General features: G+C 47.2%; 2 protein-coding genes across 2 annotated transcripts; one reads left to right on the top strand and one right to left on the bottom strand.

The window, feature by feature from the left end:
- Positions 1-593: 593 nt before the first annotated feature.
- On the bottom strand, positions 594-3,750 carry LOC105701068 (probable 28S rRNA (cytosine-C(5))-methyltransferase). The gene is made up of 6 exons (XM_012427490.1): positions 3,466-3,750; positions 3,106-3,373; positions 1,911-2,167; positions 1,727-1,842; positions 1,485-1,657; positions 594-1,394 (listed from the first exon to the last, which is right to left on the bottom strand). Exons 1-6 carry the CDS (start codon positions 3,589-3,591, stop codon positions 640-642), a joined length of 1,695 nt encoding a protein of 564 aa, XP_012282913.1. The 5' UTR covers positions 3,592-3,750; the 3' UTR covers positions 594-639.
- A 211-nt stretch (positions 3,751-3,961) lies between these two features.
- On the top strand, positions 3,962-13,882 carry LOC105700857 (telomere-associated protein RIF1). Its single transcript, XM_012427083.1, has 13 exons — positions 3,962-4,564; positions 4,710-4,907; positions 4,988-5,276; positions 5,376-5,722; positions 5,808-6,390; positions 6,482-6,684; positions 6,749-6,877; positions 6,944-7,109; positions 7,181-7,388; positions 7,495-8,117; positions 8,200-10,608; positions 10,717-12,723; positions 12,798-13,882. Exons 1-13 carry the CDS (start codon positions 4,467-4,469, stop codon positions 13,521-13,523), a joined length of 7,986 nt encoding a protein of 2,661 aa, XP_012282506.1. The 5' UTR covers positions 3,962-4,466; the 3' UTR covers positions 13,524-13,882.
- Positions 13,883-16,636: the final 2,754 nt, after the last annotated feature.

The raw sequence follows: 16,636 nt of genomic DNA, 5'->3' as shown, positions 1-16,636 counted from the left end.
CTAATATGTACTCCAAGATTTATATAAGTCACCGAAAGAAGTAAGAATTTTGATAACATTATCACGCCGTTCATTGGGAATCCCTATTCGTGAGGGAAGGACATTTTCCCTCGCGGATAACGCGGGGAATTTGAAAATGTATAAGCGTCCGTAAAACTCTATCTTTCCAAACGTCGCCCTTAAAAGAAAAAAGAAAAGAAATCTGGAAGGGATAAATACCCTTGGTATTTATTATCGTTCCAGGGAGTGGCCGGTCTAATTTATTGTATTATGTTGCATGAACCCGAGCTATATGGAGCCAGATCGGAAGTTTAGTTGAAATTAATCCCCTAGTTCTGGGTAACTTTATTCGCGTTAAAAAAAGCACCTCGGGAAGGGCGATATTAGTCACGCGAGATTTCTTAGGATCTCTGAGACCGGCACGCAGGAGTTTGTCAGGAGAAAAGACGTTTAGTTTTTTTCTTTCTTTCTAAGTGTTCATCGATCCTTCTTTACAGAAAATCGGGTGTATCGGTATCGCCACGAATAAAAATATGGAGACATCTGTACAGCATTCGGTGTATTAAAAGGAAAAAATATGAAACAAGAAGCTCTTAATGGTCTAACTTGTCTTTACTTCTTAAACAAAATGTTTTATAATCAATCTAAATGCTTCTTGGCATGTTTTTTCTTTTTCTTCTTTTTCACTGGTTTTTCCGGCAATGCCTCTCCTTCGTTTACTGACTCATTCGTGGACTTATTTATTTCCTGTTCAGTATTTTCTTCAACTTCGGTCTTCTGACGTTTCGATTTCTTGTGTTTTTTCTTTGGAACCTCTTCGATTATTATTACTTCATCCAATGCATCTTCTGCAGGAATATTTGCAGATTCTTCTGCACTTTGATGCTTCTTCTTCTTTTTCATCTTTTTTGGCTTGCATGGCTCGGAGTCAGCTGATTCCATTTTATCTGACGGAGGTTCCAAATATTCATTGCATTCCTCACTCTCCTTCTTTAATACCTTTGGCTTCCTGTTGTATTCTGGTAATGGTATGTCAAAATTCCTCTCGAAGACTGCTACGAAGAACCCATTGCACAGATCTACCTTCGGTCTAGCATACATACAATTATCTTTGCACTTGTATTCTAGAGAACTGTAATTTAGCCAATTGTCATTTAACTGACTTCTGACTGGCAGAAGTGTATATGTCTCTCCAATGTCACCAAGAATCTCATCGATGACTTCTTCGTTCTCCTGGGGGTAAAGGGAGCATGTCGAATAGACAACTTTCTTCACCGAGGGAAAGTTAAAGAGTGCATGTCGAAGGAGTAACACCTGAAAGGCCTGCAAACTCTTTAAACGATGAGGAGGACATTCTGTTGAGCTGTACATAGAGTCAACTCTGTCAACCATTCCTAACAAACAATAAGCATATATAAAAATATTCTTTCAATGTATGTCAAGATTCATCTAACCTTTTAAAATAAATTATTAAGAGAGTTTACCTGAACCGGAACAACTTGGATCCACTAAAATGTACTCCACATTTGGGCATCGATCAGCATTGACAGTCATTGCATCTGCATGTATCGCTTCCACACAAGTGGCCATCGAAGCCTGTATAGTTTCCCGTAAAGTATTGAACCTCTTTTCGTCCATCTCCACAGCATATATTTTTCTAAAGTGTTCAGTTCGTTACATATATTTCTTTTTGTTCGTTTATCTAAGAAACACACATATTAGTTACCCTTGATTGTTCATTTGGGCTGCCAAATGTGTGGTCTTCAATCCTGGCGCAGCACACATGTCGAGTACTACGGAACCAGGTTCAGGCCTTAGCAAATGAGTAGAGAAGCAACTAGCCTGAAGAAAAATTGCGAAATTAAACAAATTTTACTTTGTCCATAATGTATAATTAAGTAATCCATTACCTTATCTTGCAGCATGATGAAACCCTGTCTGTAAGCTAAATGATCGTGGAACTTCGTACCATGAGGGAAAATTAATACTTCAGGAATATGAATATCTTGAAGAAACGTATCATCCTCTAAATTTGATACAGATTCTAAGAAAGAGGAATAATTTCCTTTCCTGGATAAGCACTGCCAACCTTCGTTTATGAAAGAGGTAATGACCTCTTTGGCAGTTGATAATAATGTATTAACCCTCACATATCTCGGTTTTTGTACTGGAAATTAATTGGCAAAGTATGTATGAAGAAAAATAAATGATTGTGCAATATTTAAAAGTCAGGGAAACGACTCCGAAAAGTGGACGGATAATGTAGCATGTACGATAAGATTTCATTGAATTAGAGTCCTATGAAGAATTCGATCCTGTCAGTCATGGGCAGTAAAACTCAAGACTTATTACAAACTCATTTTTATTACACAAAGCGGAATGTCTGAAGTTACTTCTAGAAAGACTAGTGAATTGGTACAATTGAATAGTCTTACAAAGCCTATTCTGTTAAGTTAATACAACTCTTACTGGTAGAAAAAAAAATTAGTTACTGTAAGTTGTAATTATATATGCATTTCAATTGACTCTAATCATTTTTATCAAATTTGCTGTCGGAAGAGGACACATCGATGCTTTCTTCAATCTCACTAGGTTCATCTCGTTCATGAAGCGCTCGATACGCATAGCTCATTATTACGGCATTCACTGTAATCACTGCTGCCAGTACAGAAATGCAATTTACAGTGAATGTTTCAGCGTGAAGTACCGTTTTCATTATATGTTGCGTTCCAAAGAACGCAGCAAATGGCAGAGTGAACATAGCAGCACTATAAAGAAAGAATATTCCCAGAACCGACACAAGACTCATGGCTGTTTCTTTTAAATTGCTCTTAGGTTCCGTTCTGTTAGTCTGGGGTCGATTTCTTTCTTCCCTGGTGTTTACAACAGAAGAAAGGAGTCTTCTTATTCTTGACTGTCTCCCTGACTGTATTCTATTGTTTCGAATAATCAGAACCATCAATTCGGAGTCGTGACCCTGTCAGGAACATAAATTCCTCGAACAGGTGTAGACAAAACTCTATATTCCTGAAGTCTACTCCCAATAACTCGGATTGCCTGTGAAAAAGAAAATGGGTATAAATTAAAGATTGCACTTTTATTTACCCTTAGAATTCTCAGATGAGGCTGCCTCTGACTCTTGGAAGCCATCGTAAGCTTCGCGTAACTCCTTCTCGTAAGCTAAAATAGTCTTTATAGGTTTACACTCAGACGGTTTCACGCTTTTTCTAAATAATTCGGTTATCAAAATTCTAGCAAGCCAAGGATCAAGACGAGGCTCTTTAAACAGGATCTGCGTCTTCCGGAGGACATAATCTAAACGTAGTTCTTTCTGAAGAGTTTCTCGTGCCAAAGCATAAATGGCATTAACATTCTGCAACGCCAAACAAGAACTGAATTCACAATTTCCAAGCATTATCTACGTATAATTTTTATCGACATATTAATTATCAAGACATTACGTACAGGATGATTTCCCTTATAAACCAATTCTTTCAGACTGGCACCTTCCTCCTTCACAGATTGCACGACTTTCGCAGCGGTCTTATACAGTCTTGGGACTTTGACAGAATGCACGAAACCGTCAGGCATGTTATCGCGTGCCAGAATAAAAGATTCTTTCTCCTGGACGCTTCAACTGCATGCAGATATCTGTATAAATCATAAAAAAAGTGTGTTTCTCCAAACCTCTGCGAACCTCGATTGAAATCACAAGTGCACAAAATTCATATTTGTAGGTTATGATATTTTCGTTTCTATAGAGAGGAGTACGGCGTGTCCAGGTTTCTCAGCCATCTTGGTTGCTGCCATCTACCGGCGATGTGTAGAGACTGATCCATATCTAGCATAATTTTTTTATTAGATCGAATTCAGAGCACTCTGTTCCGTTTTTCAGTCTCCATGTCGATTATGTTTGCAGATTTCCAGTATACGCATCTGCAGAGATGAGTGGCATCTGGGATCGTGCTGTCAGGACGCCATGGCTGAATTCGTCGGTTGCCGCGAATCGAGCGAACCTGTGAGTGAAATGCGAGAAGTCCCATTTGTCGAAACCGTCGACTGATTTTCTGAGGTTTGTGGACGGTTTCCGTAAAGTCTCGCCGACGTCCTCTTGGACTACCAGAATCCGGCAAAGGGAAAAACCAAGAGGAAAGAGAAGATCCGTCGAAGTCGCGCAGATTGACTGCCGGTTTTTCGCGGGGAAATTTACCTAAAGAGCGTCTAGCTTTCTCCGAGCTTTCGAGAATTTTGAAAGACGATCGATTGCGTTGCGTCGCTAAGATGTGAGCCCAATTGACAAGATTTTAAAACATTTTTATCGGCTGACCAGTTGTCTTTAAATAACTCTCCGTCCACTGGACGGTCACGGAATATATCTCTTGATATCACTTGAAGAAAGCAGGAGAGCGATGCCCACAGGTGCTGACTGTTGATCGAAGATAACCAAAGTAATAACAAAGGACAACATGGCTTGCGATTCGCAGCGCAGCCTTGGCATGTTGAAGGCGCTACGTGAAGCCAAAGGTTCTGTGGAGAAGTGTGAGGCGCTTGCCTACTTTTCCAGGTTGGTATATTTGTAAACTCTGGGTGACATGTTTGTATGACGTGCGTATGCTGTAAACTATCTTGAATTCCTTTGGATGATTAAAGGAGAGGGTATAAAAATATTATTAATGTTGTTATTGAGTTATCGTCCAACCTGTTTGTAGCAATGCCTTTAAACTGGAATCAACGACTGGTTTTACAAAGGAACAATACAAAGAATTACTAACGTTGGTCTTGGATGCCTTTATGCACGGAGACCTGGATGTTCATAGCGAAGCGAGCCTTGTATTGAAAGCTATCCTTTCTGGCTTAAAAAGTCCTAAGTTATTTGCGTTATTACATTCGATCGATAACAAGCAGAGGTTCGCTCCTTTAGACTTCTATTGAATTATTTAGGTGAGAAGTGGAATGAATCTTAGATTTATACATCTTTGTTTTGCAGACTTAAATTTTGTCAATTCTTGGAAAATGTTGAGGATAAGGTATTGCTAGCGGTGACGGAGGATGAATTTATCGTGAAGTTTTTTACTCTTTGCTTGCCTGTTGATCCATCTAAGGAATGGATAGTGATAACAGGGTGCGAAGATAATTTGCAACAGTTTTTGAAAACTGAGGATATGGCTCTTTCGTCTGACCAGGAAATAGAAAGCCAAATAATTAATAGTGCCATTGAATTACTTAGAAGATTATATGAAAGGGCACCAGTTACTTCTGATTCTCGTATACGTCAGGTATGTGTTTCCTCTATGTAACAGAAATGTTAGAAAATGTTTACAGAGGTTATAAGTTACATTAAATATACACGTAAATAATTAAGTGGATTTTCAAAGTTTGACAGGTTGATTATGGATCCGATAATAAAATTAGCTTACATGGGTCACAAACGCCATCGAAGTTCAGCATTAAAATTATTACAACAGACAATGAATTCGGGTATAGGAACCTATGCTCGTGAAAATCATGGGGATCTGTGGTTACAGTACAAGAACTTATTGCAAAGTACATACTACAAGAGAATGGCTCTCTTGGTATCAGCATGCAATCTAGACTGGGCCACGCAGTGGACATTAAGTCTTCTGTTACTCGGTACCGACCTTCACCGTGGTGCAGGATTAATAAATAATTTATTAAGCGTAGAAGAAAAGGCTTTTAAATCAACTGACACTACCGTTCGAAGGTAAGGGTGTATTTTCACTGGAACTATGATAGAGACTAATGTATTTGGATTTATTAAATCCGTAGTTCATTTTATGTTACAACAGGCAGGCATTTTTATGTTGGAAACTATTAATTGACAATTTCGCTCTGGATCCTCGAGAACTGGCCACCAGTAGAAGAATAAAGCTGTTATGTATTCCTCTAAACGCGAAAAATAGCAAGACTGAGCTGATAGCTCTCACCAAACTGGAAGTCTGGTGGCACTTAATTGTCAAGCTGTACCCAGACATCAGCAAGTTCGTTACAGTACTGACGCAGTTTTTAAATTTTTCCTTCGGACCCCTGGGGGATACTCCACTGATGTCGGCTAAATGCGACGTCGTTGCATCTCCTGGCAAGAGATTTTACAAAACGAAAGTTGTTGCTGTCGACATGCTCTTTCAGCTTTTGGTTGTCAACGAGGAGGATCGCAAGGCGATTCGTCCTGTGGCAGAAGAGAGGCTTCCGCACGCAGTGACAGATGTGGTCTTTCGAGAAAGCTACAAAAGCTTTGTACACAGTATAGGAGAAGTCACTTTGATACTTGACAACCTCAACGATAAGGATTTCATGAATAGGGAGCAGCTCGGAAGAATCCTGTGGACTAATCTATTGGCTCGGACTGGAAATATCAGTGATGACCTAAAGGTTCGCTCATGTATTACTTATTTAACTATTTAAATCATAGTCTGGGTTGCACACGTCAAAGCATGTAATGTAAATTTTTTCTTGTTCTTAGACTCAGGCATACAGGGACTCCGTACTAGTTGCTACTGAGTTGACGCAGCACCTTGCAGATAAACCAATGATATTGGAGATATTTTTACGGGACGTTTTACAAGGACTTGCGAACGTCTACGATCGCATACCTGTTCGTGACGATGCCACGTTCACCCTGGTGTTGAAGTTTATGACACCTGCCGTCTTGAAGAATTTAAATAAGTGCGTAATGTTTTTCATGGCCGTTAATGGTTGGATCATCGTTATAATCTAAGTGCAATTTAAGGAACCACTGCGAAGCGTTGAAGCAGCTGCTGTGGCCAAAGGATACGATCAGTTATCCCCCGAACATGTTGTCATTTGTAAGAAAAGTTCTAGAGAAGCTGATATCTATTAGCAAAGAGCATAGCATAAAGTAAGCAAAATTGACGAATATCTTATTATCACGTTAAGCGTTTGCAATAACGTCACACTGTCACAGTTTTGCTACCGAGGAACTCTGGTGTATTCTGGCCAAGTTAATGACAAAGTACATGAGTGATGGTCAAGAAATCAACGAAGGCAATGCTGCGGAGCATAACTTCCAGACCATTTTATCACTCATTTCGTTTCCTTTTACTAACATCCACTGGCAGAATATTTTACAGGTGCGTTGTCCTCCCCTTCATCTAAATTTAATTCCTTGCCACTGCAATTATAACAATGTTAACGTTTACAGACAAAAAGTTTCTCCGGCACGTGGAGAAATCTTTACAAGCAGTTCGATGCACAGGCAGATTTGGTGGCTACGGTGAGGCCAAATGAAATTCTGATCACCGTTACCGAATTAATTCAGAAGTGCTTGGAAGATGACAATAAATGCTACTCCTTCGCAATCAATTGTCTGGATGCCTTGCTGAGCTCTATCAACTATGATTGCTTGCTGGGTAATTTTTTTTTACGCTGCATGCTGATTATCTTTTTAAACGTTTCTAAGTATAATTTAGTATTATTGACCGGTTGATCATCTGGCTGAAATTCAACCGATTGCAGCTATGGAGGAGGTACCCAACATCGTTCAGTTGATAGCTGACCTAACGATCCGTGCTTTCCAGAAGAAACACAATATAGAAGTGGAGATCGCCTTGAAGAGCTTATCGGCGCTACTGATCACCATCTACGGACTGAATCCGAATAAAGTGACGAGTTATTTGATGGTCGTGAGACCTGTAATAGACTTGATGCTGGTTTCTAGACCGACGGAGAAGCTGAACAAAGAGGTGCCCAACGTCTGGGAAACGGTGGTCAGCATCTTCAGGGGTCTCAACAAGCAGCTCTCGTATGACTTGTTGTCGGCTTATCGGGAAACGATAACGCGAGCGGTGTCTCACTCGCATCCTGAGATCCAGGAGCAAGCCTTCCTGATCTTCGACATTCAAGAGAACCTTGAAGAGAAGGCGAAAGGTCTCCTCGCGGAGCTCTCGGAGTCCTTGAAGTTGCATCCAGGGAAGGTCGATCGCGTTGCTAAAAAGGAAACCGAAAAGGCGGCGCCGAAGCAGGTCAAGATAGTGGGAAGTTTCCTGAATAGAAGACCATCTACACCGAGGCCGTACCTTGGGAAAGGCAAAGAGAAGGAAGAGAGGAAACCTGTCCAGCAGATTGATCCGGACTCTCAGGTATCGACGACCGCAAGATGTCTTGTTTTAATTCTTCATTTCTCTAGCACTTTAGACCTTACATTGACCCTCCTTTCTCCAGGAATACGTGCTGATAGAGAGCGACGTGAGGTTCGAGGTGAACCGACTTACGGAGCACCAGAAGGAGATCCTGAAGAGACGGAGGGAGGACATCCCTGCTTTGTACAACGATTTATCCCAGTCCACTTCCCAAGACTCCGACAACCTGCAGCAGTGGTTCGATAACAAAATTAAACAGACGGCTGAGTTGGAAAGGGAGAAGGGTTTATCTGGCAGTAATAAGGAGATTAAGCCGAACGTAGACTTCGATGCCAACAAGGAGAACAAGCGCGAAACTGACCCGCCGAAGACTCTGGTCGACGAGAGGGTCTCTTCACCAAAGATCGACCTAAAGCTTATAAATAACGTTGAACTAATCAAGTCTAATTCACCAGTCGAGGTGAACGGTGCGAAGAGCACCGAAAACTCAGCCAAAGGGAGTTTTAAACTCGATGAGAGCGAGCTAGCCAAAAATGATGATACCTCTTCGGCAACTTCTTTGGCGGCAAGTGAAAAAATCCCGGAGGCGCCTCGAGAAAACGAGACTCTCGACGCGTCGGGGGAGTCCGTGGCGAAGAAATTGAATTTCGAGTCGAGGGATGAGTTTCCTGAAGAGAAGGACCAAGTTGAGGGGAGCAGGAAGAAGAGCCGGAATTCGCTGGGCAAGTCGGAGGTCGGTTCGAGCAAGAACGAAGGTAGGTTGCTGAGGGGCAAAGGCAAGCCTGGGAGTGCCAAAATGGCGAACGAGGATGCGACAGATGCGAGCAAGAAAGGGGTGAAGCGTAAAGCTGCGTCCGACAGCGAGTCCGAAGCTGGTCAGGGTCAGAGGAGACGAAGAAAGACCACGGAAGAGATCAGCGACACGGACAGCGTGGTGTCCTCGGAAAGCGACCACGTAGATTGCAACGGTATGCTGATGGACCGAGAAAATGTCAGCCAGAGGACCAGGAAAGAGATGTCTCGTCTGCAGATCAACATGAATTTTGATAGTCCCTTGCCTAACCGACGTCGCTCGAAAGCGAACGATGAAGAGTCCGGAAAGAAGGGTTCGCGTAGGAAGAGCCAGGGCGCTGCGGATGGGAAGGTGAAACTCGGCGAAGGTCAGATGAAAACCCACAGAGCCTCTGTAGGGAGGCCTAAGAAGAACTTGGATGCCCAGTCCTCTCAGGATAATGGTCTTCAGAGAAGAAGGAAGAGCTCGAAACAGGATGAACGACCCGAAGAGACGAACGAGAATGAAGCTGCTGGAGAGGTCAATATACCGCAAAAGAGGACATCACCGGTGGAAGCTAAGCTTGGATCCAAGGTATTCCCGAAGGAGGACCTTGAAGAGCCGAAGCCGAAGAGTGGCAGAAAAACGACGCCTGATAGAAGCCTCCCTGGGCAGTCGGAACAGGACGAAGAACCTGAAGAAGAGCTACAGGCGGAGGACAAGGATGTTAAGATCTCGAAACCTGCGGTGGTTATCCCGGAGACGATTATCGAGAACCCCGAAGAGCATGATATCGGGACTCAGGACATCGTCGAGAGCTCCCAGGAGTCGAGCCTTGAGGCGCAGTTGGAGAAGAAGTGTACCGAGAGGAAGTGCTTCATCAAGATCAACAAGATAGAAGCTCCGGCTGGCGACAAGATGGAGGAGGACAAAGTCAATGAAAGCGCGGAAGTCCTTCCTCGAGGGAACCTTGAAGGGGGGGAGATCATCAACGACAGCGAAGAGGTGGAGAAAAGCGTCCATCAGTCCCAGGTTATCGAAGACGTTGAAGACGAGTCCCTGAAGCAGCCTGCAGTGGAGCCTCGTCCTTTGCCAATCGGCGACCCTCCTCAGACCTCGAAGCCGTCGCACTCTGGCTTCCACTTCTCCCCGAAGAGCGGGAAACGTTTTGCTAAGCTGAAGATGTTGTCTTCTCAAGGACGCGCCGCTCAGATGTTGGGTCTGATCGCAAAGCAAACAGGAGTGGAGAACGAGGGGCAGATCCTTGCCAGGGTGGAGGAGGAGTTGAAGAAGCCGCGGTCGAGGGACTTCGAGAACGAAGGCTTCTTCGCGAGGAAGGAGAAGATCTTACCCAAGGAGCCGGAGAAATTCGGGAACCCGAGCGGCAGCAGGCAAGAGAAGATCTTCAATAACATGAAGATCACCGAGTTCTGCGCGTCCTCGTTGCCCAAGCCCTTCGTCAACCTGAAGAACGACGGCGAAAAGGTGTCCCCGAAGATGGAGAAGGCCTCATCAGGGCTTGAAAGTATGGACGTGGACTCGGAGATTAAGATCGACCAGGAGGAAACTTCAATACGGGATGACGATGACGACCTGCCGATGCTGGAGTGGTCCAGCACGAATCCGCCTTCCTTGACTGCCTCGCCGAGCACCAGTATTCTAAAACGCGGAAGACAGGCTGCTCAAGATCAACAAGACAATGAGATCACGCCTGGAAAGGTAGGTTTCTAGGTCCCTTTCTTTGATTCCCCCCTTGGTCTTCAAAATAGGAGTGATTCCTCATCGCTCCAATTTTTTATGGATTTAATTCTTGCCTTTGCATTTCAGAAAAAGCGCGTCAGTTTCGCGGACCCACCCGTGTCCAAGGAGATGGGCTACGAGATCTCCAGCACGGGATCTCCTCACCGCATCTCCAAGCTGTCCATCGCTAGAGTGTCTTCGAGAATTAAGGAAGGCTCTATTAAGCCGAAATCCCCCAGGTTCAGGATGATCCAGTTGGACTCCGACGACGAGGACAAAATAAAGGAAGCCATCGTTACCGAGGACATTATCGACCTGGATTCCCGGACAGAGGAAGAAAACGAATTGTTGAGAAACGTATCGTTCTCGTCCCAGTGGGAGGCTACAGAGAAGGAGAAGATCTTCGACGTGGACCTTGAAGAGGAGAAGCGACCCGACTTGACGAGCGACTCGGTCGCGGAGATGGTAGACCTCTCCAGGATCGACAGCGTCGCGGAAGAGGTTGAGATAATATCGGACTCTGGGTTGAAAGAGGATGAGAACCAGAAGACTGATCCGCAGGAACCTGCGGAAGACGCGACGATGAAGGAACCTTCGGAAGATGCGAGTTCTGTGGTCCCAGGAACGGTGGAGGACGTTGAGGTGATGGAGACCCAAGAGGACATATTCTGCGTAGAAAAGCAGAAGTACCTAGCCGAGCTAGCTAGTGAACATGTTGAAGACACCGTCGAAGTGACTAAAGAGGGTTCGGAAGACCCAATTCACAGTAGCACACCCGAAAGTAGTAGCACCTCCGCCGTCAGCAACAATAACGACTCGCTGGTGGACGTGGCTGATTCGGCGATGGATCGGACCAGATCGGAGGACCTGGAAGACACGGTAGACGTGCAGAACGTAACCGGGCTGAACACTTCGGAGAGCTCCGTGGAGATGGCGTCGAACGGGCCGATTCGCAGCAGCACAAGAGCCAACCTAGAGCCAGAGGCTGACCAGAGTACGGTGACCGTCACCGATTCAGTTTTTGGGAGCTTGGCTTTCAGTCAAGACAGTCAACCTTGCAGCATGCAGCTTGGAGTGGAGCCGATACCTCCGGAATCCTTGGACTCGACCCGGCCGATCTGCCCCTCGCTTTGTTCAAGCGAAGAGGCCTTAGACTCCTTAGCTGGTAAACTGACGAACCCTCTTTGGAAGGAGAGCCTCCTTTCGGAGTTCTCCGACAGGGGCCTTCGTACTGTAGGCGATCTCGCCCGACTGTCGGAACGGGAGGTCAACAGACTCCCGGTTAAGGGACATCCGAAGGTGGAGTTCGTCAGGAACGTCTTGAGACGGGTCAGTTCCTCGCCGACGTTACAAGGTGCCACGGTAGTTGGTAGGTCCTTTGAAGAGACGCCATCAGCGGTTCTGGACTCTGTTCCGACTTCAGCTTCGCCATCAGCTTCGTCATCAGCTTTGAATTTTACTCCACCTCCAGCTTCAACACCTAACCAGGCGCCCTTATCTCCGGATATCGTGTCTAGTACCCGAAGCAGTCCACCAATGACGACGCCCAAATCTTCCATAAACGAGTCTACCGTTCCATTAGCTGTCTCCCAATCTTCGACTCAACGATCTCTATCGGAACCAACCAAGAAACCAACTTTAAGCGCGACTAGACCCGAGAGTCCGGAGATCTTCATGGTCCAACGAGTCCCTAGAGTCGCGACAGTCACCTCAGGAAACGATGCAGCATCCTCTTCGAGGACGAAATCCAAGACGCCCACGACGCAGACGGACACTCCATCGATTCGTCGATATCTCATCGTTAAGCCAGATATCGAAATGGACGGTGAATCCGTGAGAAGAATCGAACCGTCGACCTCGCAGGACGCCTCGACGTCGGAGGCGTCAAAGAGGGAAGTGGCGAGGCTCGAGGCGCCTCCGACGTCGAAAGTGTCCGTAGGGACGTTGACGGACGTCGCGTTGACGAAGAAGGCCACGAAGAGCGTCGAGGCCCAGATGGCCTTGGAGGACCTCCTGGACGAGATCGACGTTACCCTGGTTCTCCAGAGCGCCGTCAGGAGATGCTCCCCAGAAACCATCTTGACGCACTACAAGGTAACTTGGTGACATCGATGCCGGAGCTTGTAATTTTTGGAACCGATAAATAATGTCCTTTCTCCTAATTTCAGGCGAAGATGAAGCACATGCCCGACTCCGAGTTGCATAAGGAGACCATGAGGATCCTGGGGCTGGACGATAAGCTGAAGTCGAACGAGCTGAACCTGAGGACTGCCTGTCGAGCCTGTGGGATAAACAAGGTCTTGCTGCGGCTCCCGGACATCTTCTGCACGGACAAGGAGTTCTTCACGAAAGTTCTCATCGCCTACAAGAAGAAGCTGAAGGTCGCGGACTGCCTGGAAGCTCTGGACTTCGCCGAGGTGAAGGATGCGATGTGCCACAAGTGCAACGCCTCCGAGCTCGCGGAGATGCTGTCGAAGAAGCTGCAGGAAGAGGAGCAGCAGGGGATCGAGCAGCCGATCACGGAGCCGTCGAGCCTGGACGCGATCCTGAAGAGGATGCCGATGGACGTGATCATCAGCCACACGGTGGCTAACGAAGAGGTCGTTCCTGCGCGACTGGTCCTGGACATCGCGGTGCAGAACAACAGCCATGAAGCCGTTGCCTCTGCCTTGAAGTCCCAGGGCCCAGCCAGGACATCGGCGCTCTTCGAGGCGCTCTGGTCCTCCAGGGACGTGGCAGCGCGAATCCGGGAAGGTGCCGTTCCTCGGGAAGATCTGCTGGAGATGTTCGGAGCTGTGAGCGAGTCCTTGACTGCCAAAGACCTCCTTGAAGCCTTCGGCCAGGCTATGAGGTTGAAGCTGATCAAGGACGAGCCCAGGGATGCTTTACAGTAGTCGAGTCCTAGTTGGAACCTCCCTGGTTCTTCCTATCCTCCTGATCCTGATCCAGGACGCCTCCTGTAAATAATGGCCCGGGTCCCCAGGAACCGCTCGGTAGGAATCTGAACCCAGAATCAGATTTCGCCGCGGGTTCCCCACCTGGAGGTCCTCCTTTTCCTCGAAGAGGGACCTTTTACCCATCGCGTGTGTTGAAAATCGTGTTCAGGCTCCCTTGCGAAGGCGACCCCGTGTTGGTCACGCCCTGAGTCGACTTGTCGCGATTTAGGCTCGATCGTACATACCAGAGGTCAAAGTGTTTGGGCTGTACGCACGTCTCTTGTGTAACCGCGACCATATACGTCATGCGTAATAAAACGGCGTTTTCTTTCTTTTACCAAGGAACACCCGCACTATCCCCGCGTCCATGTCCACATCGCGAATTCGTCCCGTAGAGGCGAGCCCTTCGTCGTTTGTTATTGCGTACGAAACCGCCGGCTTAGTGGACGTTCGACCGTCGCGATAACGCAATAAAGATTCCAGGCTGCGACCCTGGCGTCCGAGATTTCGTCATCGCGACGTGATAGGACTGGGGATGAGGAGTGTAACGCCTACCGTGGATGGTTTTGCGCTTGGACGAACTTAGGATGTAGAGGGGTCGGCTCTTTCGCGAGTTCCCCCAGGAGAAGCCGCTGCTGGCTCTCCGAATAAACGGGGGAAGTCGAATGAAGTGGGCCAGGATACCGATAATGGTAGATTATGTATCCTTTTGGGACGGCGGTCGACCTGGAAGGCCCAAAAGGACCAAGGGCTAACAGGCTTGAACGTCTCGGAAGGCTTTGCAGGTCCTTAAAGGACTCTAAGGGATTCCAAAAGAATCCGAAAAATATAAAGAACCGTGACCAACCACCTCATCCACAGGACCGAAAACGATTATCCACTTAGTTAAGGCGAGGTATCGGCGAAGACATGGAGGGAACTCGAAACGGGGACTTTCTATCCGTAATCCTTACCGCCCTCGCCAAGAAAGTCCCCGTTATTGCGGAGGAGGTCAAGGAGGAGGACCAGGAAGAGGGAGGGACACCTTGCGAGGGATCTCGAGGACCGGGTCGAGGCGGTTTCTTGTCACGCTACCGGAATCGGCCTCGACCGAAGGTCGGCCCACACCTCGGAAGTGACGATCCCGGGGATCGACTCCTGCGGGACCGGGATCCCCTTCTAAAAGCGAAAGGGGCTTGAGTCGATCCTGCGTTTCTACGCGCGATTCAACCTAAGCCTCGAGTTGGTTGGACGTCTTTCACTTTCTCTGCGAGCACTGGGTGAAAGTCCAGAGTCGGAGCCGCCAACGGGACGTCCGGGAAACGATGTTCCCCGTGTCGAGGGCCTCGCGAGCTGCACTGGGACCTATGTGTCAAGGGCCTCCTCTGCGCCTCGCCGGGGACGTCCCTTCGGGAATTATTTCACGTTTTATGAGTGATTAGGAAGATATTTACACGTGCGAAGAAGTAAAGGAAGAAGAGTAGGAAGATGCGCGAGGTCCCAGAAGACGAGAAAATAAAGAAACGAAGGAGGACTATTACCAAAGGGAATTATTTCACGTTTTACGAGTGATTAGAAAGATATTTGCACGTGCGAAGAAGTAAAGGAAGAAGAGTAGGAAGATGCGTCGGGGTGGCTGAAGACGATGAAATAAAGAAACGAAGGAGGACTATTACCAAAGGGAATTATTTCACGTTTTACGAGTGATTAGGAAGATATTTACACGTGTGATGAAATAAAGGGAGAAGAGTAGGAAGATGCGTCGATGTGGCAGGAGACGCGAAAATAAAAAAACGAAGGAGGACTATTACCAAAGAAGGACCGGAAGCGAGTTAACGCGATCACTGGAGGGGAACTCAAGAGATGGACCTGAGAGGGGTATTTGAGAGGGGTCGACAGCCCGATCGGAGGAGGAGTCTCTTCAAAGGCGTAACGTCGACCCGCCACCGGTGAACGGGGCTTGCGTAATTCAATGAAAGTGCGGTAAACCCGCAAACTCCCGCGAGCTATCGGAAGCTGATCGAAGGACGCGAAAGAGGTGAAGGAGTCGTACGGTCTTACAAAAATCCAGAAACTAGATCTGGAGAGGGATCTTTGGGCTTACTTGAGAGGCGCCAAGAGCGAGAGGTCCGGACCTCGGGGAAAGAGAATGCCGGAGGGGAGACTGGGGACCAGGGGAGGCGGAAAATCGCTGCAGCGGTGATGCCGCGCGGAAAAGCGTCGGTCGAGCGTGCTACTAGAGAGGGGAGGGCCTCGTCTTCGCCTCGGGACGCTCTTTTGCGGCCAATCGGCGGAAATAACCGACGGATTGGCCGCTCGGACGAAAAGGAAAGCGTTTTCCCTGTCGCGATCGAAGAGGAGACCTTCTCGTGGGAAAACCTTGAAAGTCGATATTACTTCGGTGCTTCTTCATTGAAAAATCATAATGCGCTCTCCTGGTCTAGGGGAGGCTGCTGAAGGAGGAGAGACTCCTCAGGAACCTCTCCGACGGATTTGGAATTCTCGACGGGGAAGTCCGAAATCGATAGAGATCGAGGTCTTCGATAACGTATCGCGAGTCATCGGTTATCAGTAGGGTTGAAGTCGGCACTTTCACCCTAATGCGCTTTTACCGAGAACCGACTCTCCACTCTCTCTCTAACTCTTTCATTTCCTTTGCTCTGGAATTTAACTGTACGCGTCGGTCTGGCATTTTTCCGTGGAGGTCTCCCGAGTCCCAGGGGATCTCCCCTCGACCTGGATTTATGGAAAACCGTGTTTGAAAAATCCGAGGATCGATTTCAAGACACCAGCAACGAGGCCCTCCCTAAATGTCCCGACCTCTGGCTGGACCATCGGCGCCGTGACGGAGGGCGCCTCTCAGAACCCAAAGTCTCTCTTTTCTCCGTAACCGCGATTCTTCTCGCTCCTCCCCTTTCGGGACCTGTCGAGAACGAATCGCGGTTTCCCCTCCCCGGGATTCCCGGAAACATCTTCGTTCCTGGGAGCGGCCCTTACCTGGGCACAGGTAACCCGGGTAAAACGGTCCGAAAACGTGGAAGGACGCTTTTGTGCGGCCTAATCTCTCGATCCCGGGGGGGAAAAAAATCGCC

The sequence above is a fragment of the Orussus abietinus genome, unplaced genomic scaffold, assembly GCF_000612105.2.
Source record: "Orussus abietinus isolate OABI.00-Male unplaced genomic scaffold, Oabi_2.0 scaffold54, whole genome shotgun sequence".
Classification (NCBI taxonomy): Eukaryota; Metazoa; Arthropoda; class Insecta; order Hymenoptera; family Orussidae; genus Orussus; species Orussus abietinus.
Note: the sequence above shows the minus strand (reverse complement) of the source record. Positions and strands in the feature narration are given on the sequence as shown.